Raw genomic sequence first — 26,432 nt, forward strand, 5'->3', positions numbered from 1 at the left:
TACAATTTCTGAGCTTTGCTGCAAATTTTTTATTTTATTTGCCAGCGATTACGCTGGTCGGTTTTCAAATTTGTGTTTGAAAACCAAAAGATTTTAACTTCTACCTTCAATAAAAAACTCAAACACTGAGTGAATGAGCTGTGATCACAGGGGGAATATTATCTACTGATTTCTAGTGGTATTCCTTTAAATGCAAATACGTATGCATCACCCCAAAAGGACAGTAAAATTGTTGTTTTCTTCTAATACTTGTGTCTGACGCTTAGTTGGGGGAAAAAAAAAAAAATCCGGTAGCCTAACCACCAAAGCCAGTCTGACTAATTGATGACAGATGGTGGTAGAAAATCAGATTAGTTGACAAAACATGCACGCATGCTACATAAATGGAGGCAAAAAAACAATAAATAAATAAATAAATAAATAAAAAGAAGTGTTTCAGTTGTATATCTGAGCACAGGCATCATATAAAAAATCACTAGTTTTCTTGAGACACTTTGTGTAAGAGACAGTTGTGTATGTGAGGGTATACATTTCCTGTTTGTGTTTGAGGTTTTCAGTGTAATATGTAAACAAGTCTGGTTTCATCTGTGTATATGAGCACAGTAACTCTGCGTAGTGTCCCTGATGATCATAGTGTGCTCTTTGTGTATATAATATCCAGACACAACTGAACAATAAAAAAAAAAAAAAAAAAGGAAAACTGACAAAAAACTCCCCTGCCTCTTTATTTCCACCTATCCATAAAGTATGAATAGGAGCAAAACAATTCTACAAAGGTGCCTCAGAGGATTGGAAAGGCATCAATCAGGCATTTCCATCTGCCAGATGCCAGACAGTCAATGGCTCCTTAAACAAGCTATCAGTGTAGCCAGTGTGCGCTCTAGTTCTTTCGCTCCTACGATGTGACATAATGAGATGGGAGGACGATGGTTGCAACTTCAGCATGGGTCAGGACATTAGCCTAAATGTGTCACCAACCTTAGCCAGCCTTGAGCTTGACTGGCCACATTAAGTATTAAACTATTCAACCTTGTCTTATTCTGACTAATACAACGCTCTTAATTCATCATGTCCCCCCAAAAGCCTTCTTCCATCTCTCTTAACCTTTTTATCTGGCTCTCACTTCCTCTCTGCCACGGTCTTTGTATCCTCTTGTAAAATAGTTGTGTCTCCTTCTTAATGCTGCCTTAACGCTTTGCCTTGATAACCGCACTCTGCGGAGAACAGTGAGACCAGCTGCGATAAGAGTGCAGCTTTACCTCAACAGTGGAGTCAACAGTACTCCCGTCTCTCCATCTGCTCTTAGCACATCTCATGTGTGATGATATTCGGGCATCAGTTGTAGTTGGATGGTGCAGTTTAGCACCTATTTCATCAAGAATCTTCTTCGTCTGAAGCACAAAATATTTTACAAATTGGTATGTGTTTTCTCATAAATAGTGCAGGAAGCATTACATTAACAGCAAGGTTTAAATTAATACCAAATACCAAACCCCATATTTTTATTTATAAATTAAACGAAATCACACAAAAGAACTACTTCAGTAAAAAGTGTATTGTGCCATTAATCCGCTTAATAAGTACCCTATCCATATTTCATAACAGCATTTATGTTTAGCATTACATTTGTTATTGAAATACAAAGATTTCTAACATAGACAAGATTAATGATTAACAAAATAAAAGTTAAAACCAACTTTAACACCATACTTCATAAGTATAGATAAATAATGCAATACTGCCATTAGCGTAATCGAACAGGAAACTAATCTCAAATATACAAGGGGAAAAAAATAGAAATCTTGTATTTTCCAACTCTCATGCTGATGTTCCCTCTAGATTATCTGACTTGAATAAATAAATAAAATTTTTTGAAATGTTTAATGACATAAAGCGAAGAAGAAAAAGAAAAACCTCTAATAACCTGGACACAGCTTCCTCTGGTTTTATGTGTATGCACAGGTATAAAGCTCAGAACCATTGTTGTCCAAATGGTAAAAAATGTCCATGACGCAGCTGCAGTGGTATTCAGTCAAAAGTTCAGACGATGTATGTGGGGAGCTCTGTGGAGAATTTCACATGTACATGAGGTTTCATACATCCTGAGGGAAGACAAGAAAGAAACAGGCTTGACTGGTTTTGTACTATAATCAGGTTAAATCTAGAAAGTGTTGCTGGTCTTATTAAAATAAATTACTTATAAAAGCTGCCTAAGGTAAAATGTAACACTTTTTAAATATTCAGCAAACACACAGAAATATAGTATTCACATTTTTTAATCGAGCGATTATTTCTAAGTAAAAAGTAAAGGGTAAAGTAGAGTAAAGGAACTATTTTTTGGATTCCTATATAATAAACCACTCCATTAGACGAAGACATAACATTTGAGTGTTTGTAAATGTAAAGAAGAAGAACAAATAATTTCTAAATAAAGTTTCAGTCATATATTTTGCATGATGAGTCAAATAAAAAGTCATTTCTGAAAGTCTGGTGTTAGACAGCAGGTGATCTATGCACATACTGTATGTTTGCACTCATCTATCCACATTAGTGTTAAACTGACACTAGTGTGGTCAGGCACATTGCTGTTACATTGCTATCTTGAGAGCGTGGGGGCAACACAACATACTTAAAAACATGATCTGAAGTCCGTATTTCATCTTAAGGCAGCGTTATTAAAAGTAATTACAAATTATATGCCCCTTCATAATCAGGCGGCCAGAGTGCATTCTTCCATAGATCCAATATTGTATGAATTAAGAGTCACCTGTCTTTTGTGATCATCAGGTCTAAATGCTAAATTCATACTGTTAAAGTATTAACATGTAGTCCACAGGAAAAGGCACACAGCACTGTCAAAACTTCAAATCAAAGCAAATCAGCACCCAAACCAAGGTAATCTGAAGCCCCTATTTTATTTGTTCTTTCAGATCTGATGTAGGTAAGTCCTTGGAGATCCCTCAGAGAGATATAATGCTACACTTGGATGCTTTTTGGTACTTTAAACCAAAAATATAGGTGAAGTGGAGCGTATGGGATATTTCACAATAACCTAGATTAAGTTTAAAATTACACCAGGTGGCGGTGAACAATCGAAGCAGAGATGAAATTGAGAGGACAGAATTTTTGTTTTTATCAGAAACTGCTGCAACAAAAAACAGAAAATCAAAACATGAGGCTAAATGCTGAATCACTGTATAACAGCTGTTTGGCTAAATTTGGAGAAGTCCTAGGATGAAAACATGACGCCAGAGCACTGAATTAATTTATGGGAATACACAGATAGGTGACTAATTAAGGAAGCCCACAATATATTAGTCAGACGAAGAGAGTTGAATTAATTGGTCATTATAAAATGACATACTATGGCCTCGACAGTCACCGAATCGAAACAAAGGAACCATTTATTTGTCGTAGTGTCTTCCAGAGACTGAGGACAAAAGTGATTCTGTGGGGATTTGGTTCACAAGAAACTTAATACTGGAATGTTTTCCTTATATTCTTCAGTCATCTACATTCTCAAGTCATCAAAGAGCAACTGCACAGAAGAAAACAACGCATTAACTGCCACTTCTACGTCTGAGAAACGCACAAAGCACATAATGGGTCTCATGAAACGACAATCACTCCACCGACAATAATCCATCGGTGCGAAATAAGCAATGGCGACATCAAAGCATTGAAATGCCGAAAATACACATGAGTGCCAAGGCAGGGCAGATATTCACCGATGGGCCGTGAGTTCAACTCCGTGTCCAGAACGTCCAAAGAATTCACCAAGTCCTGCTCTGAGGTGGGCGTGGTCTCTGTTGGATTAGCTGGACTCATCATTTCTTGTTCTTTTTCATTCTGCATCTGCGCATAGACGTTGAGGCCTGGGATCTTCCTTGAGAAAAGATTTACAGTGAGGCAAAGGGATAAAGACAGCAGCCTAACCAAAACAAAGGCAGTATGAACACAAGAAAGGGTGGAGTAATATTTTAACCATCTTGTTTGGTCATATTCTGTGCGCCGTCCAAAGATGTGACGAGCACAGTGTACAGTTGCGCTGAGAGCTCAGTTGACGGCAAAGTAATATAAAAATGCAAACACAGAAAAACAAACCAAGCCAATTAAGAAACCATTTCATCAAGTTCTAGAATATACGCAGAAAATGCCATCCAACAAATGCAAGGACATAAACAACCTTTAAGTAGCACAGACGTGTTTCAAGTGGAAATAAACAATTGTCGAACATGGCTGAGACACACTTCAACGCTTCAGAACAATAAAAGCAATTGTCTGTGCTTGAGGCTTGAGGCTTGTGGTTGAGATGTGAGTATCTCCAGTGCATTTGTCAGCTGCTTGAGTATCGTCAGATCGATTGTCTATTTGCATGGGATGTGCCGCTGTACTTTAGCATGCAAGTCAACCTTTACACAAACACTAAAAGCAACAAATCCCCAGATTATCACGGCCTCTGTGCTGTGAAAATCCACCTTGAAAAGAAAAATTTAATATGACATTTCAGACTGTCAATGATCAAAAGGCTTAAACAAAATTACCTGAAAAAAAAAAGGATTTGCACAAGTGCCACAGAGATATGTCAGAACAAATGCGCTACTTAGAAGTGCTCGGCATGCCAGCTAGCAGGCTTCTTTGTAGCCCGCCAGGGTGCTTCCATGACGTTCATGTACAGACCTGGCCTTCTATCAACACTTTACCTTTTGAATTTGTAGATGACAAATACAGCTAAACCCACAACCACCACGGATAGGAGCATTAGCATGGCAGAGCTGCTGTGGTTCTCACTGGTGTCCACCAGGGGCGCTGCGGAGACAGGAAGACAACTCAATTTCTCAATATGAAGAGGCACACATGCACGCAATGTATGGTCAAATAATAAGAGCCAGTCAGACAGAGTTGGAACTATCAGCTGATACCTTACTGCCCTTGGCATCTAGGCCTCCTAATCGTCAACATATTTCATTTTCTGTCCCATTTACGTTTGTTTACCTGCTGATAGGTGTGCGGCGTACACAGTGACTTGGACCCCAGGCCGCAGTGTGAACTGGACAAGGTTTTGATTTAAGGCGTTGAGCAAAACCTCAGAGAGCTGTTGGGACAAGAGAAGGAGCCACATTTTAATTTGTACAATAAAACACGGGGATTATCCACCATTGGTAGTTTGTTGTGATGACCCATGTGAGTGTAGGCAGGTTTCAGTGTGCTTTGCGTCCGCCGCTTCAGGCCGTTTCCAGGTAGAGACAGAAGCTAGTGACAAGCCTGATGCCTTTCACAGGCTGGGCTCATCGTTTCGTCTCTCTCTCTCTCCTTCTCCTGGATAAGACCTGCTGGCCTGGTTTGGTTATATCTTTCTTTATGTTTAATTGCATCACGTCACTGCAGTCACTACTGATTTATGGATCATGGTGTTATTTTCTGACAATTTAAGTTAGACTTTGCATGAATCTTACTCCAAATCCCGTGAAGGGTGTTCAATTTGATCCATGTGAAAATGACGTCATCGAATGTTTTCTTAGTGTGTTTGTGGTTTCAGCCTCTGCAGCTTTAAATCTTCAGGAAAATACACCATAAAGCAGGGTTTGCATTAAGGCATGGCTACCCTGGGACTTAGGAGACTGTACCATAAAAATAAATTCCTGGATCGACTGAATCATTCCTTTTCCATTGTAGATCAAAAGTCAGATTTTAGCAGTTCTAAGTGGATTTTTTTTTAACAGTTATAAAAAGGCTTAAGGGGAATCAACCATATGTCTCTGAAGAGCAGTTTGCCGCTCTGCTGTTGGCATACTGGTAATATAAGACTCCTCTGACCCCTCTGAGAGCTGCAGCTATCACCTTCATTATTCAATAAATGATTTCTGAATGAGTTTCTCCTCTCAATAGCTAGTTTCAAGTCTTTTTCAATGCAGCATATTGTTTATAGGAAACTACATGATTAATGAGGGTGTAAATTACAGTATATGATCCTGTGCCTGGCAGACTGTAACAGAAATGACAGTCAGGATGGTGTACAGATCTTCGTCAACTCCACCTTTTTGTCATAATATATGTTGACATCGGCCATATTACAAACTGTAGGATTCAAGATAGACATTTATTTTAAATAGAAAACCGCGAATAAAAAGGTGGTGACCAACATAATAGGTTGTTAATAAATAAACATTTTAAATGGCTGTTGCAATTTGATGGAAGCTGTGTCTGTTGGTCAAGCAACCAAAACACTGAGCTTAAATGCGTTACTATTCATCCTCAGTGTCAGGCAGTCAGTGTAAGGATGAGAAAATGAAGATAAGACGAGTTTGCCTTTATCGTTACTATAAAAGATAATACAGTTAAAGTGCGTGTAATCGCTGAACAAGTTGATATACACACAAGACAGCATATATACAAAATAACCGTGCACTCGGAATAAAATAACAGTGATATTGCACAGGTGATAAATAAAATGAATGTCTCACTGATGAGAATATTTCATGAAGCAAAAATTTGGCCCAGATGTTACTGAAAAGGTTTTAGGAAAGAGACAAATAGGTAAAGTTATCGCACATACAGCAGACTGAAAGAAACAAAGCACCACATGATTCCACGGCCATGGAAAAGAGCTTACACCATTTTGTTTACCCCAAATTGAACATTATTAATAGAGTTGTTTATTTCGAGGCTGTTAAATTGAATTGCATATTTATAGGTTGCCATGACCTAAAAAAACAAAACAAAACCAAAAAAAAAAACCCAAAACCCACATCTACTCAATCCACAACCCCATCTGAACCCATCTGTTTATATATTCTTTGTCTGGGGGACCTTTCCATCATTATGCATAATGCATACAATTCAACAACATTTGATCTCTGCTTTCCTGACTGGCGAGTAACCTTATGCACTGACAACTTCAAGTTTTTAAATAAATCAGGCGGATTACTGGAGATAAAGCATCGACAGCCAGTCTGCTTTGCTCAATCTACATTCCTTCTTTCACAAAATTATAAATCTTTAGCTTGTGGTTTAATCCTTATATACATTTAATGGAAATAGGAGTTTATGTGTACATGGAGCTGAACACAAAAGCCTAAACTAAAAATAAAATGTTCCTTCTATTTTTTTATTTTTTTTTTATTCTGCAAAGGCTTCATTTATCTTATCTGCCTCAATTGCCAAATTAATTGTGATATGAATAATTTCTGCAGTCCTTCATTACCTCCTTTATATTCCTTACCAATTTAAATTTAGATCATGCTATGACTAATTACTTTTTCCCAATGTATATCAGGGTCAGTAAATCTATCATGCATTGTACTAAATAGAGCACACTGTACACTTTATAGATGCCAACCTTGAATGAAGATTTATCACCAGCTTGTTGGGATCTTTCTAGGCAATCAACCAGGTGTGAGTGCGGAGGGAAATCAAATGGATTTCTTTCCCCTTTCCCCCTCTCTCTGCACATGCCTGTAGCAGTCGTCCCATTCAGAGCAGATCCAACATTATTATCAGTCACTGTCTGTAATGTGAGGCTTAGAGCTAATTCAGCCCATCTCGATATGCTGGTGATTTAGTGAACTGATCAACCATGACAATTTCTTTGTCTGCTTTTGGGGCTCTTTCGAGATATCCCCCTCCCACCCCAAAAAGATCCTGCAGGATGTGACGAGCAGAAGTTTAAAAGTCATTCCCGCTAATAACTTGTTAATACTTGTCAGGCTTATTGATGAGTCTATCACAAAGACTCCTCAGGCACATTCTGGAATTACTGCTGAAAAACCTGCCGGACATGCTTCAGTAGATCGACAGTGACATCTACTGGAGGAAGGAGAAACTCCCTCAGGACTCACAAAACGGAAACATGGAAACAGTGCACATACACGATGTTACGGTTGAGTGAAGACATTGAGGTGAAATTGATCCATCGACAGAAATACTTCCCAGGGCTGGGAACCTGAATGACTTGTGCACAGATTAGCAGGCAAAGCAGTGGTGGGCGTATTACCTGATCTAAGTGAGCAGAGCCCTTCTCTGGTTTCCCGTCAGTTAACCGTTTGTCAGGTAGGAGGAAAAACTCTGCTGCAGTTGGTAAACCTGGGAGGACAGTGACCAGGAGCTGATCGTCTCTCACAGCTGTTGCCTGCAGGGATCAAGAAGGAAAAGGAAGTTAACAGAGTTTGAAAGTAGGTGTCCCCTGACTGGGTACAGTCAGTGCCAGCTAACGTGCTTCCCTGGCACAAAATTATATTTCTCAAGCTCAAGAGAGTTTCTACAATTTCTCTGACCTGTCAATGATTGAAATTGAATTTAGAGTGTTAACGTGTCCGCAATGTATTTCTCTTTTTGCTCGACTGCTTATCCTCCCTGCAACCTGTTCGTAAAAAAAAAAAAAAAATCTAGGGTTGCCCCACTCATAATTAGTAGTTTCAGTTTGATTTGGAATTAAATCCCTCAACAATTGAGCAGCCATTTAAAATTTCTGCATTTGACAGCAGAGGCCCCATGTCAGTATGGTAGAGTTTTAAACTGCTGTGGGTTTGTGAAATGCATAACTTTATCTATGAAGCTACGATGTTGCAACACTCAACATCAACACGTGTCTGTTTGCTAGGAATGTACAACAGACCATCTAATTTCCTGAATCATGTGAGCCTTAGTGAGCTTAAGAGCCTAAGAACTTTTTATTGTGAAAATTGCAACAGGGCATGTTGTGAATGAACGCAAGTGTGTATATTTTAAGCAGTCTTTTTCTTTTACTAAACCTTTCAGACCAGAGCTGTCGAGCAAAAACGATGTCAATAACAAACAAAAACACAGAAATTGTGAATTTGTGCATGATCAAAAGCGTGAAAAAATGATGTGATGCACAGATTGTGCCGTCCTTATACTCAGAAAAACACCAGAATTTGGAGGAAGTTTGAAGAAAACACAAAATCTGTACCCGACCGTGAGGAAAGAGTTTGATTGATATTTTTTGTGTCCCTTCAGGTCGGTGCTAAACACGTCGGACACTTACTGACATTTATTCTTTTGTACATTTCCACATCCGCAACCTTGTTACTTTATGACCCTGAACTCACACATTGTGTTGAAAACTACTGAAGTCAGCATGCTCTTGAACTATAGTCCACCCTTCCACCCACCCACCGACACGGCGTCGTCATTTATCATCATAAAAGCCAGATTTACGTCTTGAAGCCTCAGAAAGGTCATGCCGCACTCATACACCTTCACAGGTCCAGTCAGGCAGTGACAGTATTTACCTTCTTTTCCATGAAAAGAACTGAGAGAGCTTTTACCTGGATCAGAGCATTCTTGATGACTCGACTCACATCTTGCCTCCATTCTGCAACATCTGGGTTGTGATTGTCGAGGTTTGACGAAAAGGCAAGCGGATGAGATTGGAAATATTCTGCAGAGGGATAAAGGTTTGTGAGAGGCTTTGCTTCACATCTGATTTCAGCCTTTAGACGTAGCTCATGCAGATCAAAGTCTATCTAATCAATTTCCATGCTTTTATTTGTTTATGTTTAGCTTATTTCACTGGGAGAGTACATGTCAGTGAACACCAATACAAGATGCCCAATGTAACCATGCTGATCGGCATGAATGCTGCTACAGTCGGTTAAATTTGTAGCCCATAGGTCAAATTACATAATGCCAAAATAAATTAATAAAAATAAACAAATAAAAAGTACACCAATGCATTTTGCTGCTGCTTAAAAAGTTAAAAATGACAATAGGGTAGATTTCCCATAAGCCAATGTTTGAGATGCGCCTTAACAGTGAGATATAGAGGACATTCACTTAATGCAAGTGGTAAGCCATGTCAATATTTACCTCCCTTTACTCATAGATCAGTTTATTCAAATGTGGTACAGTCCCCTTGAGGGGCTGTCCTAGTGGCAATGCCAACATCAGCCCCCTGTGTAATTAATTCATTTTAATAATAATAATTAGGACGCTGGTGTAGACGATGAGGAAATCATGAACAAAATGGTTGCTCAAGCTCTCCACCTCTTGAAAGTACAGAATTATAAACTGTTCGATTGAACGTGCTGTGCTTAATACTTTGATGATGATCTTTAAATTCTTAAAAATGTAACTACGGATAATAAACAAGTAAATCCACAATCACTTCATAACTCATTAAGTGGTACCACTTTCTATCTGTGTATGCTACTGATGGTCAAAAACAACCGAAACTCAGACCCACTTGTAATGAAGTGGAATCTGTCTTCAAATATGATTAAACACACGGTGACACATGTTGACAGTGTGTTTACAGAGGCACAAAATCCCACTGGAGATGGAGGCAAACAGCTGGCTCACCGTGGACGGCGATGTTTTTTCTGTCCTGCAAAATAGTGTTCCCAGCAGACACCTGCACGGTGACAGTATTGATACCTTCCTGAGCAAATGTGCATGCAACGCTTCCCTCGAGGGTGATTACTGGCTGCTAGAGGACAGAGAGGAGAGACAAGGAGAGAGGGTGGAAGAGAGTTTGAGAGAGTCACTCTGGTGGCTTCCCAAGAGAGACCCGTGTCAATGGCATGGTTAACATCTCACACTACAGATATATCAACACAGAGAGCTTTGCAAGAATCTGCCCTGTGCTAGACACCGTATGATGGCCTGCAGAGAGTTTGCAGATCCTGCCTGTTACCACTCATATCTCTGCTGCAATTTATTACCAACTGACATAGCTGTGCTTGTGAAAGGTGCTGAACAAACATAAACATAACCGCAATTATTAAAAGAGACAATTAGCAACGCAGACCTTCATGTGCACAGTGCAAGATCAAGATCAGGATCACTTCTGCCAATTTGGAATTTTAGTCATTTTCTGATTATTTCTTCGAACACTTTAACATACTGGAGGTTCATTTTAACAGACCTAATGATTCTGCTGCATGAACATAAGTACATCCACTGAGTAATCATGAACAGTATCAGGACAAAATGACCTCCTTCCTTCTATGAATCACTAATTGTTGCTGAATCAGCCGCAGACAAATGGAAACAGATACAAAAAAAAAAAAAAAAAAGCAAAAAACAAACAATGTTATAGATTTTCACAGGTGGCAGGATTTCTCCTGGTCTTCCCAGTGGCCAGTCTGACTGTGACAGATGGAGCTATTGTGGACGTGTTTTTTAAGTGAAAGACAGAGCGCGAGGCGGGGAGGATATGATTCAAAAAACTGTGTCCAACCCCTGAATGAAATACAATTGTGCTCATTTTAAATATAAAAGAGAAAAAAAAATTTAATTTGTGGAGATTATCACTGGTATTGAAAAAATCAATTTATGGGAAAGCTTGGAGCAAAAAAATACATTACAGTTGCTAATAGAAATCTCTGTCCTTTTCATTACAAATGACAAATTCAGTAACTGGTATGATTAAATGTTTGGCCACCAATAATCAACAAAGAAAGGAAATCTTTTTCCTGATGTGTGCTTTGCTAAGTAAAATGCTCATGACTTGTTTAAAGGTTTTTGTTTAATTTCAGCAAAGTTGAGGACACATCTTCCAGTAATTACTGTACAACAATGTCACATCTACATTTTGTGTCATCTCAGCTGAGGATGTAGTTTCTAGTAAGCCTACATTTAGTAAGCAGGAACCATGTCAGTAGGCTGCTATAGTAGAAGGCAGGATTTTATATGAGGTCAACGAGATGATGCAAGTAAGCATGAATAAATGCAAATGTCCTCTTTATGAGAGTGCCACTGCATGAGTGTGAAAAGCTTTAACGCAAGCAGGTCAGCGCCCTTCCTCACTGGATGAGTCCCAGCTGATACACAGAGAGCATTAATGCTAGCATTCAGACCTGCCAGAGATCTGGATTCACCGCTTAACCCAACCTGCGCAGATTTGACAATGGGAAGCCATTGAGAAAACCTCAATGCAGCTTTTTCAATGAGCCCGATTTAAAATGACACTATCTGCAGGGCTAGATATCACTAACACAGAGATTAAATTTGCCAATGTGACGATTTTTTTTCTCATCATAATTTAGCAACATGGATGCACAAATATGGCGAACTTAAGCTCTGCAGCAGAAGAGCCAGCTGCCTATTTACTTGCCAGTGAGCAAAGGTATAACAAGAAGCAAAAGCTCAGCGAGAAGTGCACGGTACCTCTGTGTTCTTCCCGATCCACCAGATGTAGGTGGCTGTTCCCACTTGGCTTGGCCACAGAACAGCAGTCAAGTTCACTTCTTTATTCCTCACGGCCACAAAAGGAGCTGAGAGGTGGACATACTGCAGCTGACCTGCACGGACAGACACGTATATCACAGAGTGAGTTGGATATCTTGCACCACAATGCACGAAAAGAAGGACCGACAACTTTGTCACTTCTAATGATGGAAACGAGAGGAAGAGTAGGTTTATGGGTTGGTGCAGTACGTCTGCTTTGTTCAGACTTCTACCCTAATTTGGGACCATCGGGTGCCATCTGTGTGTTATTTTTCATCGGTGGCACTCCTGAGCCTGTGGTGACTCTTATGTGTATGGCTGGCACATTGGATTGACAGATTGGTGGGGGCAACAGTGCTCCCCGATCAATAAGTCAACTCGCTTACATCTGTCACCCCATGAATACACCAGGGGTGGTTAGCCCCGCTACATGTGAGGCCACAGAAGCTTCTTCAGGTTGACCGGCTATAAGCTGACTTGAGAAGGAGCGTAATGGGATTTGTTCTACCTCACTTGTTTGTTTGGTTATGGCAGGAAAACCATATTCTGTGAAGAGGCTAAGCGCAGAATGTGGTACACTCAGTTGTGCTTCAACTAAGTGTGTTGAAAGCGGGGAGCAGAAACAGCTGAAAGGAGGAGAGCTGAAATGAAGAAATGGAGGTATATGAACATAAAATCACATTTGTATACACTGATCTCCACGCACGCCACACTCGTCCTCATTATCTCACATGTTACATGCAGGTAGAGCATAGCAGTCTCTGAACCAAGGTTGTTCTCCCCTGTAGCCGTCACCCGGTAGATTCCCACAGCTTTGTAGATGTGTTTAATGCCATCCTCGATGGAGCTCACATTGGAGTATGTCAGCGCGTGGCCGTCTCCAAAGTCAACAGTGATGCTTGTCCTCAATCCATCACCCTATGCAGACAAAGACTTTCAGGATATCCGCAGGTTCTGACACCACAGATTCCATCAGACTTAGACGATGTTATATTGCACTCAAACAAGCACAGATGTCTCTTTTTCTTACAAAAGTGCAAAGAATTTCATTTCCTTGATGATATGTGACACTTTCACTGTAAATTGTTTTTGGTTGGCACTGGGGTCATTGTGTAAACAGTTATGGATTGACAACGCTATGATAGCAAGACATCTTAAATAACTCAATTTGTCTTGGATTTCTTGATGTTGTGTTAAAGAGCGGAAACGACTATAAGAGTTAGAGTTAGTTGGAGGGGATTTTTCAATGTTAAAACGTATCCTTAAAATGTTCAGGGTTGTACACTTTGGACTAGCATGTAAATATGTGAAACGAATTGAATTAATATGTACACAGATCTCTCCATAACTGTTGTATTAGTGTCATAGAAACAATTCAGTCAGTGGGGACAATAGTTTTAAAAACTGTCTCTACATTGGAATTCTGATCCAAAACATAATGTGATTAATAAAGTATAATCCTCGCTATCAAAAGGTTTCTGTCATGAATGTAAAGTAAACTAGACTTTTTGGGAAGCAAAAAAACAGTGTACCTCCTCCAGAAACACAAGGAAGGTGACATTGGTGCCTAATGTGACTGTCAGCATTCCCTCACTCGTGACCAAGTGGAGACCTTTGGGTGCTTGATTGGAGCACTGCTGCCTTCTGGCTGTGTACTCCACACTGACTCCATCTGTACAGTTGTTGGACACAACTTTTCTGTAGCTGGGGGGGGGGGGGACAACAACATTTACAACAATACATTTAGACAATTGTGCAAACAACAGCGTAGATTCTCATTACAGATTAGAAAGGTCACCAAAAGTCAAAAGGGTTTGTCTTTCTTGGACCGAAGCGCTGAGAGAATATAAAGAGGTTGAAGCAACGTGCCTTTTGGCACGGAGCTTAAAATGTGGAGAAAATGTTACACAAAATGAAATGTGGAGGCCTTTATAACATTAACTGGACAGATCCTGACGCTGTCAGAGGAAATCATCATGGGAAGTGACTGCCTGCAAGACCACAAAATGCTGCTGTGTCCAAATTTCATTTTTTGTTTTTGTTCTACTTCTAGTGGCAGAAGTTCCTTACAGCTCACAGCTCATGACAGAATTGTGTTCCCCAGCTTGTCTTGAACAAATGAAAGTACCTTAAGCCTCAATTTTAAAGCACTGCAGGATGCAATGTAATGTTTGTCATGAACCAATAAAAAATATTACACAATCGAAACAATTATATTTTACATTTAAGGTGTTGATTGATTGACACCATCAACTTAGAGATTGACAAACATGCAAGAAATTATTCCACCTAAAAAACTCTTGGTAAGCTTTTGGCAACACAGTGGTTTGATTTTTTTTTTCATGCATTTGTTAATCATAAATGAAAAGACAAAGAAAAGTCTGTTTGTACAACATTGATTTCCCTGATGATTTTTTTCTGAGGCATTTCCAAAGAAAACTGAAGCAAGCCAATTTAACCTACTGTAAATGAACCTTTGTTTTTTCTTAACCTAGCCTGTTTCTTCACCACTGAATGGATGCTTCAAATGCAGCTTCATCTGCGTGGTAAGTAAATAAATGCAAGCGTTCAAAAGTAGCACTATACAGTAGCACACTATTGACAGTCGACTATGTCCAGCCTTCCTACTATTGCAGATGTTTGGTTGATTGCCAAGTAATATCCTGAACATGATGAAACTTCAAGGCTCATAGATTCTCATCTGAATGTTTGCATGCAAAAAAAGAAAATCTACTCAGATCAGGAAAAAATAAAAGTAAAGTAAGTTAAAAAAAAAAAAAATCTAAAATAATCCATAAAAAATTGTGTTTAAAGGAGTTCACCAGTGCCATCTTAACAATCTATTTGTTGCATATCATAGATGCACTCCAGCAAGGCACTGCTGAGACTGTGCTGTGTTCAGTTTACCCAGTGCTGTTCAGGAAAGTCATCCCCGTGCTGCAACTCCTGGACATCGATGACGGATGAAACCAAAAGGCGGGGGCACACTGGCCATCAGTCCATCTCTCATAGCCGTAATCACTATCCAAGCGAAAAAAAAAAAAAAAACAGTTATCAACTCAAAAATTGTTCCAAACTGCAGCAGAATTGATGTAAATAATCCCGCCGCTCAATTTTGAAACTCTGCAATGGATTTAAAAAAAGGACTTATATTAACCACAGACACTTCCTTCTATGGTTAACATCAGTCGAACGCTAACAAATAAACATCTTGGAGTGTTTAGTGTGAACTGGACTTCTTATATCGCTTGAAGACATTTCGCCTCTCGCCCAAAAGGCCTCCTCAGCTCTGAGGTATTTAACCCAGAGCGGTGGGGGCAATCACCAAAAACGTTTAGGTCACATGAGCCACAGGCTGCAGGATTACCTCCGGCCTGTGCTCCAGTGGGTGGCGGGACTCAAACACTGGTCTGTGTGTGCAGGTGTGCAGCTGACCTGGATGCTGAGGTTACCATCCTTACCAAACTGCTACCCTTCATATCCTCGCTGGTGACCTTGATGTTCTTGCCCACTGCATTTCTGTGTCGAGTGAAAGCCTCCGCTTCTTGAGTTCGGACGAGAGGCGAAACGTCTTCATACTAGATTAGAAGCCCAGCTGCTTCGCACTAAACACTCCAAGACTAAGATGACCTGGACGACATGTTGCTTACCATATAAAGATGTATCCTGAGCTGATACATCATCTACATCATCTGCTGATAAAATGTGTCAGAAGTGTATTTCTGACACATTTCTCATGTTAAATCTCTTCAACACGGCTGTGAAACGCACCATGTATTGACTTCACCAGTTACAGCAGCTGCTGTGTCTCTTTAGTGCTTCTGACACGCAGCCCACGAGCTGTTTGTCCTAAAAAGGCAGAGGAGAGCTTCGTCCCCAGAATGATAGCGACAAATTGCCCCAATTAGTGTGACACGCACACAGATGCAAAAGTGTTGTGATTGCTAATGAAAGCTATTAGGCATGGTGATTTACGGTTTCAATAGTGCTTACTCCAAGAGCTGCCTTACTCAAGACACATGCAGATTTGCGACTGAAGCAGAAAGAAAAAAAAGGAAAAATTTATACTTCATAATAAAAGAAAGGAGGTTGAAAACTTTTATGTAAGATCAGCAACAGCAGCTACAAAATATGAAAATTATTACTTCCCCTGAATTACATATTTCATAATGAATACTCACACTTTGCAGATGCACACAGGTACACATTTGAACAACCGGCTGTTTTCCATTATGCAGCCACATCAGTTTAAGAGAGTGTCAGATAGGGCTGCTCTGCAATTACAATCTGAAGGATCGATGCAGCGGATACTCCGTCTTTTAATCCCCCACTTAAGTCCCGGGACATATGGAAAGTGTATTTCTACGATGGATCAGGTTGTTGCCAAATACATGAGAAACACCAATGTTAAAAGTCAGCCTAATAATATCCAGTAATCCAAAGAGTTCCATTTCCGTATATTTGAACTTTCAGATTACTGCAACCAAACATATTTTACCTCCAGTTAATTTACATGATATGATGATGACACATTGAATTTAAAGGTTTGCGTTTACTTCATTCAGTGAATTATGTTTTACTGCAGTGATTATTTCATTGCAGTGATTTGCCACAGGCCTGTCTGTAGGGGTTTACACCGGATAATAACAGCAAATAGATTAATAAAAAATGTATAGTAATTAGATTTAAAAAAAAAAAAAAACAACAGTGGGCCATTTTTAAATTGTCCTCTTGTTTATATAAAAAGAAATAACAGGCAGCTCTTGATATTTCCATTCCATTTCTACAAAATTAAAATCCAGGGATAGACTTTTGGGAGGGTGCTGCACCTGCTGCATTCTGATGCTCCTTAATTTTTCCCAATGTGATTTTCATGCTAACCATTTTATACATTATATGCAATTTACCCAATGACACTGCATTTGTCATCAGACATCTATGTCCAATATTTTTCACTGTACATGAAAGTGAACTTTAAAGGCAGCAGCGAAATTAAACACCCTGAATTTTCATCCATAGTTTCGGCCTGAATCTCTGGATCCAACAATTTCAATAGTGGAGACTAACTGCATCTTTCCTTTCTTCCCTGTCTTACCAACACCTACATATTTCACCCACATATGCTTCAAGTTTTCAGTCGCCAAGCTCAAGATAACTCAGACAACACACATTTTAGATGTTAAAATTTACCCTCTAGAGCTTAAGACATGATACAACTGTTTTCATAAGCTCAGCAGCACACATCATGCCTGTAAGCCAGGATTTGGCTTTGTAAATGGTGGCATCAGCCACAATAAATAAGGAATAAATATAGGCTGGTAAAAATGAGAAGTGTGCTTACCACTCAAAGTCAGCCTCTTGGCATTCACAAGGGCCCGATGTCCCAGAGTACATCTTTCCCATAACGCATCTGGATGTGGGCTTCAGTTTACGGTAGATCCTTTTCACTCCCATGAGGCAGGGCTCACCCTTTGGGCCCCAATTTAAAAAGAAACCAAGAGGAAAGTCACACAGAGAGACTTCTGAAAAAAGTCGTTTTTGTAGCACTTGCCAGCATAAATAATTTACACGATGCAACCAGGCATGCATTCATCTTACTGTGTGTGAAAAGCCCCGTCGCCTTGCTTTACTTCATCTTGTTGTGCGTTCCTGTTCAGTGCCTATTTACAGGCTCATGCTGCATGGTGTGCAAAACTCAACAATGTTCCTCCATCGCTTTTGTCGCACTGGAGGATGTACTGCTTGAGTACTTTTTTTTTCTTTCTTTCTTTTCTTTTCTTTTTTTTTTTTTTTTGATATTGAGATGAATCATTAAGAAGGAGCTTCAGTCACAAAAGCTACCAGCACCCCTTCCATTTTTAGCTGTGTATCTATGCACAGGAAGTGAATATAATATGAGCTGCAGTGCAAGAGGGTGAACGCCAACTGACTGCTCCTCTTCCTCCAGCCTACACGCCGTACCAGCAGATCATTCTGTGTTTGTGCATTAGGTGTCAGTAGTGAGATGCTTTAAAACTCAGGTTGTATCGACAAATACATTTTTAGTCCTTGACTTTCCAACGCTCTGAAGACGAGGATAGTGTATTTTGCTCTAAGAATGTATTCTATTTTAGTTTTTCTGTAGACCGGGACCTACAGCACCTCTGCATTTAGCTAGGGTAGACACTGAACTGCCTATTGTCATCTTCCATGCTATATCTATTGATCATTATCCTGCGATGAGCATATGGATGTCTAAACCAATTAGAGGACAGAGCCATGAAAAATGGGAAGCAGTCTCTGGCTCAGCTAAAGGTCTGGCTGTGTCAGGGAGTTTTCAGGCAGGTTTAATGTATTCAGGAATTCACTCACAGAATAAACCGGAATCGGGACAGAATTCACAAAAGAGCTCTGTGAGCTGGGAGACGTCCAGCTATCGTTCACTAAATACACGGACAAGCTATAAACAGAAGAGGTACGCCCCTGATGATGAAGCCTGGCGTGTGATCAACCCGGCCGAAATAACCCCTGCATCAGTCAAGTGCTTCAGAGAGGATTAGTTCCAAAGACACTGGCTGACTTAATGATTGGACTCGACAGTTTCTTTTGTAATTATATAATGTTCATTTGGAACTGTTTTTTAGGAATGGAAGCACGTCTACAAGCTATGAGTGTTGTCATTAATCACATCGCATCCTGTTGAAATCATTCACTATGCAGTACATTGAAGACTTTATTTCCTTTCTGCCATTGAATGCTGAGTTTTTGTTGTTGTTGTTGTTTTGTTTTTTTTTTTGCACAGTTCTGCCCCGCTGCTTAGAGACTCACAATAGCATATCTGTGAAAAACAATTTATTATGTTTGCCTCTGGACACATTAACAACACAAAAAAGTGATTTGCGCATTACTTGATTGTTGGCCATCAAAGTGACAACTCCAAGCTAGTCCAAGCAAGTTAGTAAATAAGGAGTGATTTACTAAATTAAAACCATTAGTGATGATGATTTCAAAATCCCTATTGCCATATGAGTAAATATAGTATATATTATCTTGCAAATGTGATCAAAAATCGATTCCTTAAAAATCTGATGCACATGCTTTAACAGTAATGCCATATTCCATTGAGAGCACAATGTTTTTAAGCTTCACAGGAAGAAGACATACCTGGTTATGTAGGTGCCATGTCTGATAATCTGCCTCACTACACCTCCTGTTGAAGATGGACCTGAAGTCAATTTTCACCAGCTGCCACTCTGAGCGATGACTGACATGACCAAATATTCTGAAAAAACAAAAGAAATGAAAGCTGCTGTAACATACAGCATGGTAGACAGTATTTTTCAGAAAAAGGACCAACAGCCATAATGAATTAATTCTCCCCAAGGATTGTGCATGTATGGAAAGACTGTTAGGGTTTATACCTCTGTACCAAAAAAAAAACAAAAAACAAAAAAACAAACAAACCTAAATGTGTGATAAATTACAACCATCTCAACGGGTGTTTTCATTGAGTACACTTGCAGCGTGTTGGCCAGGTATTTATTTACTTCAACCAGTGAATGGAAACATGAGGACAGAGAGGGGCATGACATGAAACATGTGAGGTTTACAGTCCGTGTGTACGTGCCATTCTTGTCCCGGTTTTTATACCTTCAAATTTTTGGTTTCTTTTTGTGTAGTAAACTTGAACTGATCTTTATCTTTCAAAGCATTGCCTCTTCCGAAGGCTTAACCCAATCAGAAATGAGGATCCAAGGTTATGAGAGGATCCAGATAAATTATATTCCATCTCCAGCTACTGTGCAGACATAACGTTGGTGGGTGCGTGCTGACCCCATCACTATCCACACCACGGCATATTTATCACAATCAATCCGTCAATTAGCTTGTAAAGTATCCAACCATGACAGGCACTTATTTAAAAATTTTGTACAAATTGATAACAACAACAACAACAACAACAAAAAAAAGCATGATAGTCTTATGAAGACTAATGACATGTCTGTCCGTTGAGCGGCTACATGCTTGAGAACTTATTCTCATTGCAGGCCTGCCGGCATCTTCACACTGTCCCTTTCCCCTTCAGTGCTTTCTGTTGTTGACTAATCCTATACATATTCTTATTGTCTGTGTCCCTCTATGCCCCATTACACACCTGCAGAGCTCTCTCCAGAGCAGAACTGTCAGTCTGTCATTTTTTGTCATGAAATGTTGATGCAGTGGCTGTGGAAACTCTTTAGTGGCACAGCCGAGAGTACCCCTCTGCTATCAGGGAGCTGTGCAGCATCATACCCGAATGCACACACTCAAGCTTTGGGCTCGTCTATTAATACATTTGAAAGATCACAAAAGGTATCTCGATAAATCTGCTTTCTGAGGACACATCAAACCGTCATCGCTGCTCTTTCCACGTATTAATGGTATAATTTTTTTAAAACCTACTTTCATGTCTGTTTTCACAGGCATTTTTTGATCATTTTGATCATTTTCTTTCATGTTCTTCAAATGGAGAGGAGCATTGTTGCTGACTGCCAAAGCATTGATTTCCTGTGATCGTATTCCAGAGATAGTCAGTGTCAATGTTGGACAGACCTTGATGAAAATCTTTTTTTATTACTGAAAATGAAAACAGACCAACGGTAATGCTGAATTGAGCAGACCTGGCTGCTTTAATATAGATGCATGAAGCACGGGCTCAGGTTAGGGCAGATCTCTACACACACACACGTTTGTTCCTCTCTCTTATTTTTAAGGCAGTTATTGATTTAATCCATTCCCTAGTTCCTCACTCAAGTTTTGTTATTACTACAAAGTGAAGCAAACTAAGAAAATATTGCAAATTCTGCATCAAACCTAATTCTTTGACTTGGAAAGCAGTTCTATTTCTATATGTCAATCTATCATTTCAACTAAAGCCATCCTGCTTCCAGTTGGTCGATCTCATCGGTTTCCAACACTGAGTCACAGTAGTGTCCCATCTGTCCACAAGAAACATGGCTGCCTGAAGTGAATATTCTATCCCATTGTATTGTAAACACAAAGATGGCCTCAGCTTGGCATTTTGTTTTCCATGTAGACATCGCCTTTGATGATGTGTCAGAAGGTAAAGACCATCCAAAATGTTCGTACTTTCCCACACATACTCACAAAATACAGTATAGTTGCTGTTGTGACTGATAAATAACCATGTGGACAAATCTTTGGCACTCACGTCATGATGAGAGTCTCTTCCCCAGGCTCTCCCAGCACTCCATCCACAAACAGCGGCATGTTAGTGAAGCTGTACTTGTTCCACTGCTGTCCTTCATCAAAACTCAACCTGGGAACATAAACAGCTGTCACACAAGGGACCAGTGCTAATCCCCTGACTGTGTGCAAAAACTAATAACCCTGAAAACTGTCTACCAACATTTTATCATAATCAGCATGGGACTGAATGCCTGGTGAACACTGATGAGTGTAAACTAGAGTTGTTAAGGCTTCAAACATAGAAAAGGTGAAACCGAATGACAATTTTCCATTGTTGTTCCAACCAGAAAAATTTTATTCAACCAGTTTGAAGAAAAAAAAATATGCCTTTGTTTGACTAACTTCAAACTTCAAGCTTTCAAGCTGAGGGGAATTAGTCACGCTGTGACAAATAGCATCTCTGTCAGAATGACTCACCACAGGTGTCGGATGGGAAGTGGAGTGTGTCTTATTGCAACTAAAGCCGCTCCTTGGTTCAGATAGATTACAGCATACTCCTCATCAAAGATCTGCAAGGACAAAAATAAAAAAAAAAAACAACCCAACGCTCACTCTTCAGTAGTTTGTTAGCGCATGTGCATGTCCAACACACCCATGGCATCTCATCAAGGTAAGCAAAGTAACAGAATCCACACAGTCAGCATAAGAGCTATATTGCTACCATCAGCCTATGAAGTTTTATTTCAGATTTTTTGCTCCGACGGAGAAAAGTACCTGCCTATGCAACTGCAACTGCCTATGCTGCGTGCATTTGCAAATGAATATATTTTAGGGGAGAGTACAATGGTACAGAGGTTGGCACTGTCACTTCATGGCAAGGATGTTGTGTGTTTGAACCTGCCTGCCTGCCAGCTGGCACTTTCTGTGTGGAGTTTCCATGTGCTCATTGTGTTTGTGTAGTTGCTTCCTTTTGGTAATCCAGTTACCTCCCACCATGCAAGTGATGGTGAGAGATTGTTGTTTGCTGCAGTTGGACCCATGTCAGGACAAACTGACATTCACTTGCATATGATCACTTGGTTATGGGAATTACATTTAAGCGTGTTTAAAAGGTGAATTGTATTTTTTGGAAAGTTTGCATTTTTAATTTGTAAAAAAAAAAAAATATCGTAGCCAGTTAACCCAAACATGACGTCTTTGGATGGTGGGGGGAAACCCACACAGGGACAGGGAGAACTTTCTAACTCCACACAGGAAGGCCCCGGGCCGGGAACCGAACCCACAACCTTCAATTGTTCAATTGTGATTGGATCGCTCAAGACACATAATAATACATCACATAAGCACAGCGTAAATATCAGCCCTCTGATACACCACCAAACGTTTCCAAGAGGTGTTGGTGCGCCTCTCACATGATGAATAGTATCCGTAAATGGATAGATTGAAAGTATTTGGCATGTGTCTCCCACCAGCTGGCTGTTCAGTTAGTTTTTGGTTTAATTTAGTTTATTTAACACCATAAAAGTTATAGTAGGACAATAAAATGGAAGAAAAATCTATGTAGCCTATATCTATATAAATAATGCAGGAGTGGGAGGAATTCAAAATAGCTCATACAAGGTCCTCCTGTAAAAAATATGAAGTTTAGTTGTATAGTAAAAAAAAAAAAAAAAAAAAGCCAAACATAAATAAAATTTTAGGAAAACACAATCATATGAAAAGCAACTATACGTTCATATTTAAGAACCGAATAAGGAGAATAAAAAATTCAATGTGGGACAGTATGACAATAAAAACCAAAAAGTTTGCTCACATGTCTCCATGTGTTTCCGGCATCTGAGGTTATATACACACTGACGTTACTGCTGGTCAGCTCTGAGCCAATTGAGCCTGGAGGTGAAGCACAGATAGAAGACAAACACAATGGTTTTGCAATAAAGAAACACATAATACCAACACAGGAATTTACTTCTAGTTTAGAACTAATACATCCGAAATTTTATAAACAGCCTGCCTTGGTTACAGCGGTGGCTCGAGAGGAGACCAGAGCACTCTAATTACAGTGCTACAGATCTACAGTGCATTGTGACATTTGCCTATACTCCCAAATTAACCAATAAATCTAGATTACTGTATTCATCTTTCAGCAGTTGTGACCATAATGAGGCAGGTTTTACAAATGATGTGCAGAGCGCTGCACTTTCTCTAATTTAGTCTGTAATAGGTGCCAGGTTGTTAAACACAAAGCTGGTACTGTGGGTAATTTAGAGGTATCGCCTCCATCCTCTCTGGAAAACAATTAGCCAGGCCCATCCAGAATACATGCAAATTCACACAAACCCTGCGACATTTGTGGTGGCTTGAAACTTTTTTTTTTTTTTTAAATCCCATGATTTTTCCGCAAAAAGTCAAAATGCATCTTGAGAACGCGAAAACAGAGAGTGATGCAATATAAGGTTTGTGACCTCACATATTCTTCTGCTTCTTCCTCATAAATTTTATTAGCAGTTGGCAAACAATAAATTGTTGCCTTGTCGGCACCAACTGGTATGGAAGTGTGAGTCAGAATCTAGCCAAGGCTCAGACTATGATGTAATTGATGGGAAGAACATAGAAGTCATTTTTTTCACAATCAAATTAAGTCTCTTGCAGAAAATGAAGAAGAAGAAGTCACTCACTTTGAGAGTCCGTTTGCAGTTTGTCTATTACACCAAATTGTACATTTATCTTTCAGATGCTTCCTTTCATGTACATATTTCTGACGATGTAGAATGACATGTCATTTTTTTCATCTTGCCCACAGTGTTCAAAAATGTCCATATTGTGTTTGTTAGTTCTGGAAGGTGAGCTGTTAACTCCAACATGCCCAAATCTGAGTCGTGACATCAGACTCTCCTCTCCTCTGTTCCTTCTTGCACATCTCATTTCTCCCACTTTCCTTTGAATGCTACAGAACCGAACAGAAACCTTTGTGTTCCTCCATTGCCATATTTCTTTCAGTTTTCTGCATCTGTTTTGCTGTAGCTAACTGTTCGCCTTGCACACTGAGATGAAAACAGGAAGATGAAGGAAACCCATCTCATTTACCAAGCAAAATAACTGTGAATGACCACAGCCTGTGTGCTATTCTGTTATTGGCACAAATACAGATGAATTTCAGATAGCATCTTTCTATCATTTCACATGTCTGTTTGACTTTTTTCTACTCAGCTAATTGAAAGCAATAGGATATTACTCTTTCTTCATTAGCTAATACGTAGAGTTAGTCTATACGGTCCCGGAGGGGCTGCTTTATGCAGTAAATGAAAATATTTTAAAGATGAACTAACAGCAGCTGAAAATGTAGATTTTGTCGGCGTGCTGTGTTTGAACCTGCTGCAGCGATGGCCCAAGCATTCAGTAAAAGAACAATGTTTTCCAGCTTGTTGTTAAAGTAACCTGAAAACATCAGCTTGAACAAAGCCCCTTTATGCATTCAAAGAATGCACATCATCCCAAGCACATTGCTCTGCAAGATGGTGCACCACGTTTCCTCCGCGTAAGAGATGAACACAGTGTACTTGGCTGTCACCCAAGTTACTCTGATTTAATGTCTGCAGCGGCTGCGTGCTGCCTGGTATTTCACAACTGACGCTGAAAGCAGCGTCAGTTATGTGACTTCCATGGAGTCCTCACTTTGACTGCTGCAGTGAACATTAAAGACCGGGAATAAAACAATTCCATATTTAGAGATTTATCTGCTCCAAGAAGATATTTTCTCACGTCTGACTTTTATAGTTTGTGCTTTTGTAAAAAAACTGAATTAAATTAAATACAAATTCCTTTAGGTTTTTTTTTTTTTTTTGCTTGTTTTTTATATGTCCATTTCATAGTGATAAATATCAGATAATTAAAGTGGGACAAATGTTAATACTTTTACTGGGTATAGTGAAATTTGATGACGATGACTCAAAAATACTAAAAAAAATAGCAATATCTAAAAAAAATTAGGATTATTACAATAGGTTACAAAAACCCTTTGAAACATCAGCGTGAATGCTTAATGTGCATTAAGCAGATTAGATAAAGTGCCAGTACAGCGGTGTGAAATCACCTGGGGGGTTGCTGAGCTCATATTCTTCAATTCTTTTTGTTTTCACTGGAATGAAGTAAATAGAAATATTTGCTGTCTCTTCCGTGTTGTCATGATTAAACAAGACAATTAGATATTTTATGCAGCTATGGCTTTATGTTGTGAAGTTATATTAAGCCATGCACTTTGTTCAAAAGTGGCTGTGAGAGTTGTGTATTAATGCTGAACAGGGCCAAACAATGGAAAACAGAAGGCAAGGATGAAAATTAGAAAAACACACATTTAGGAGCTGGAGTCACTGCACAGATGTTGGGTGACCTATATTTTCAACTGGTCTAACAATACGACAAATTCAGAAAGTGTGCTTTTCTTGAGGCATAGACGAGGGCCCTGCCTGGTTGTGACATCACAAAGCTATAGAAGTTCTTCGATCTTGTTTTAAGACCAGGTTTCTGAATCTAGGTGTGCATTTCTTTTTGCAGTTAGCACTCTGACACTTTCACAGTATCAATAAGGAACTTAAACTAGTTTCATTATCATGACAGAAATGGAAACCTTTTGCAACACGGAACATTTACAAGATATGAAGAAAAAAAAAATTCAAGCACCTGTTATAAGTTTCTCTTGAACAGGATTACACATAATGTAATGTACTTACCGTTTCATTGATAACATGGAAAATAAATAAATAAAATAAAGCTTTGTTTTTCATTAAACCCCCAGAACTCCTTGAGGAAAGGGAAAAGAGAAACCTGTCACTCAAAAGTGGTTCTATCTTACCCACCCGATGCAACAATGATGCCCGGTGCTGAGTCTCTGCTGGCAATGTTTCCAGATGTGTAGGGATTTGCAGATACGTGAAGATGGAGATGTAATGAACAGTAAGGCTGCAGAAAATAAATCACAAACCTAATTACCAAAACTATCAAACCAAGCAAACAGCATTACTGAAAACCTTCAAAAGATTCTTCTGAACAGAACGGCTCCAGCATCAACTTGGATC

General features: G+C 39.5%; 1 protein-coding gene across 2 annotated transcripts in view; it reads right to left on the bottom strand.

Moving 5' to 3' along the window:
* Window positions 1–717: 717 nt before the first annotated feature.
* sorcs1 (sortilin-related VPS10 domain containing receptor 1) overlaps window positions 718–26,432 on the bottom strand; it is a 125,913-nt gene continuing 100,198 nt past the window's right edge. For both annotated transcript variants that reach the window (XM_029499621.1, XM_029499611.1), the window contains exons 11-27: window positions 26,214–26,316; window positions 23,171–23,247; window positions 21,835–21,926; window positions 21,380–21,487; window positions 19,333–19,450; window positions 17,531–17,658; window positions 15,097–15,210; window positions 13,722–13,893; window positions 12,921–13,107; window positions 12,130–12,263; window positions 10,321–10,447; window positions 9,288–9,400; window positions 7,994–8,128; window positions 4,996–5,095; window positions 4,704–4,809; window positions 3,729–3,886; window positions 718–2,102 (exon numbers count right to left, since the gene is read on the bottom strand). In XM_029499621.1, the coding sequence (XP_029355481.1) occupies window positions 2,041–2,102; window positions 3,729–3,886; window positions 4,704–4,809; window positions 4,996–5,095; window positions 7,994–8,128; window positions 9,288–9,400; window positions 10,321–10,447; window positions 12,130–12,263; window positions 12,921–13,107; window positions 13,722–13,893; window positions 15,097–15,210; window positions 17,531–17,658; window positions 19,333–19,450; window positions 21,380–21,487; window positions 21,835–21,926; window positions 23,171–23,247; window positions 26,214–26,316 (2,034 nt within the window). In that variant the 3' untranslated portion in view covers window positions 718–2,040. The remainder of the gene's footprint in view (window positions 2,103–3,728; window positions 3,887–4,703; window positions 4,810–4,995; window positions 5,096–7,993; window positions 8,129–9,287; window positions 9,401–10,320; window positions 10,448–12,129; window positions 12,264–12,920; window positions 13,108–13,721; window positions 13,894–15,096; window positions 15,211–17,530; window positions 17,659–19,332; window positions 19,451–21,379; window positions 21,488–21,834; window positions 21,927–23,170; window positions 23,248–26,213; window positions 26,317–26,432) is intronic.

This window comes from Echeneis naucrates, chromosome 1 (genome assembly GCF_900963305.1).
Source record: "Echeneis naucrates chromosome 1, fEcheNa1.1, whole genome shotgun sequence".
NCBI lineage: Eukaryota > Metazoa > Chordata > Actinopteri > Carangiformes > Echeneidae > Echeneis > Echeneis naucrates.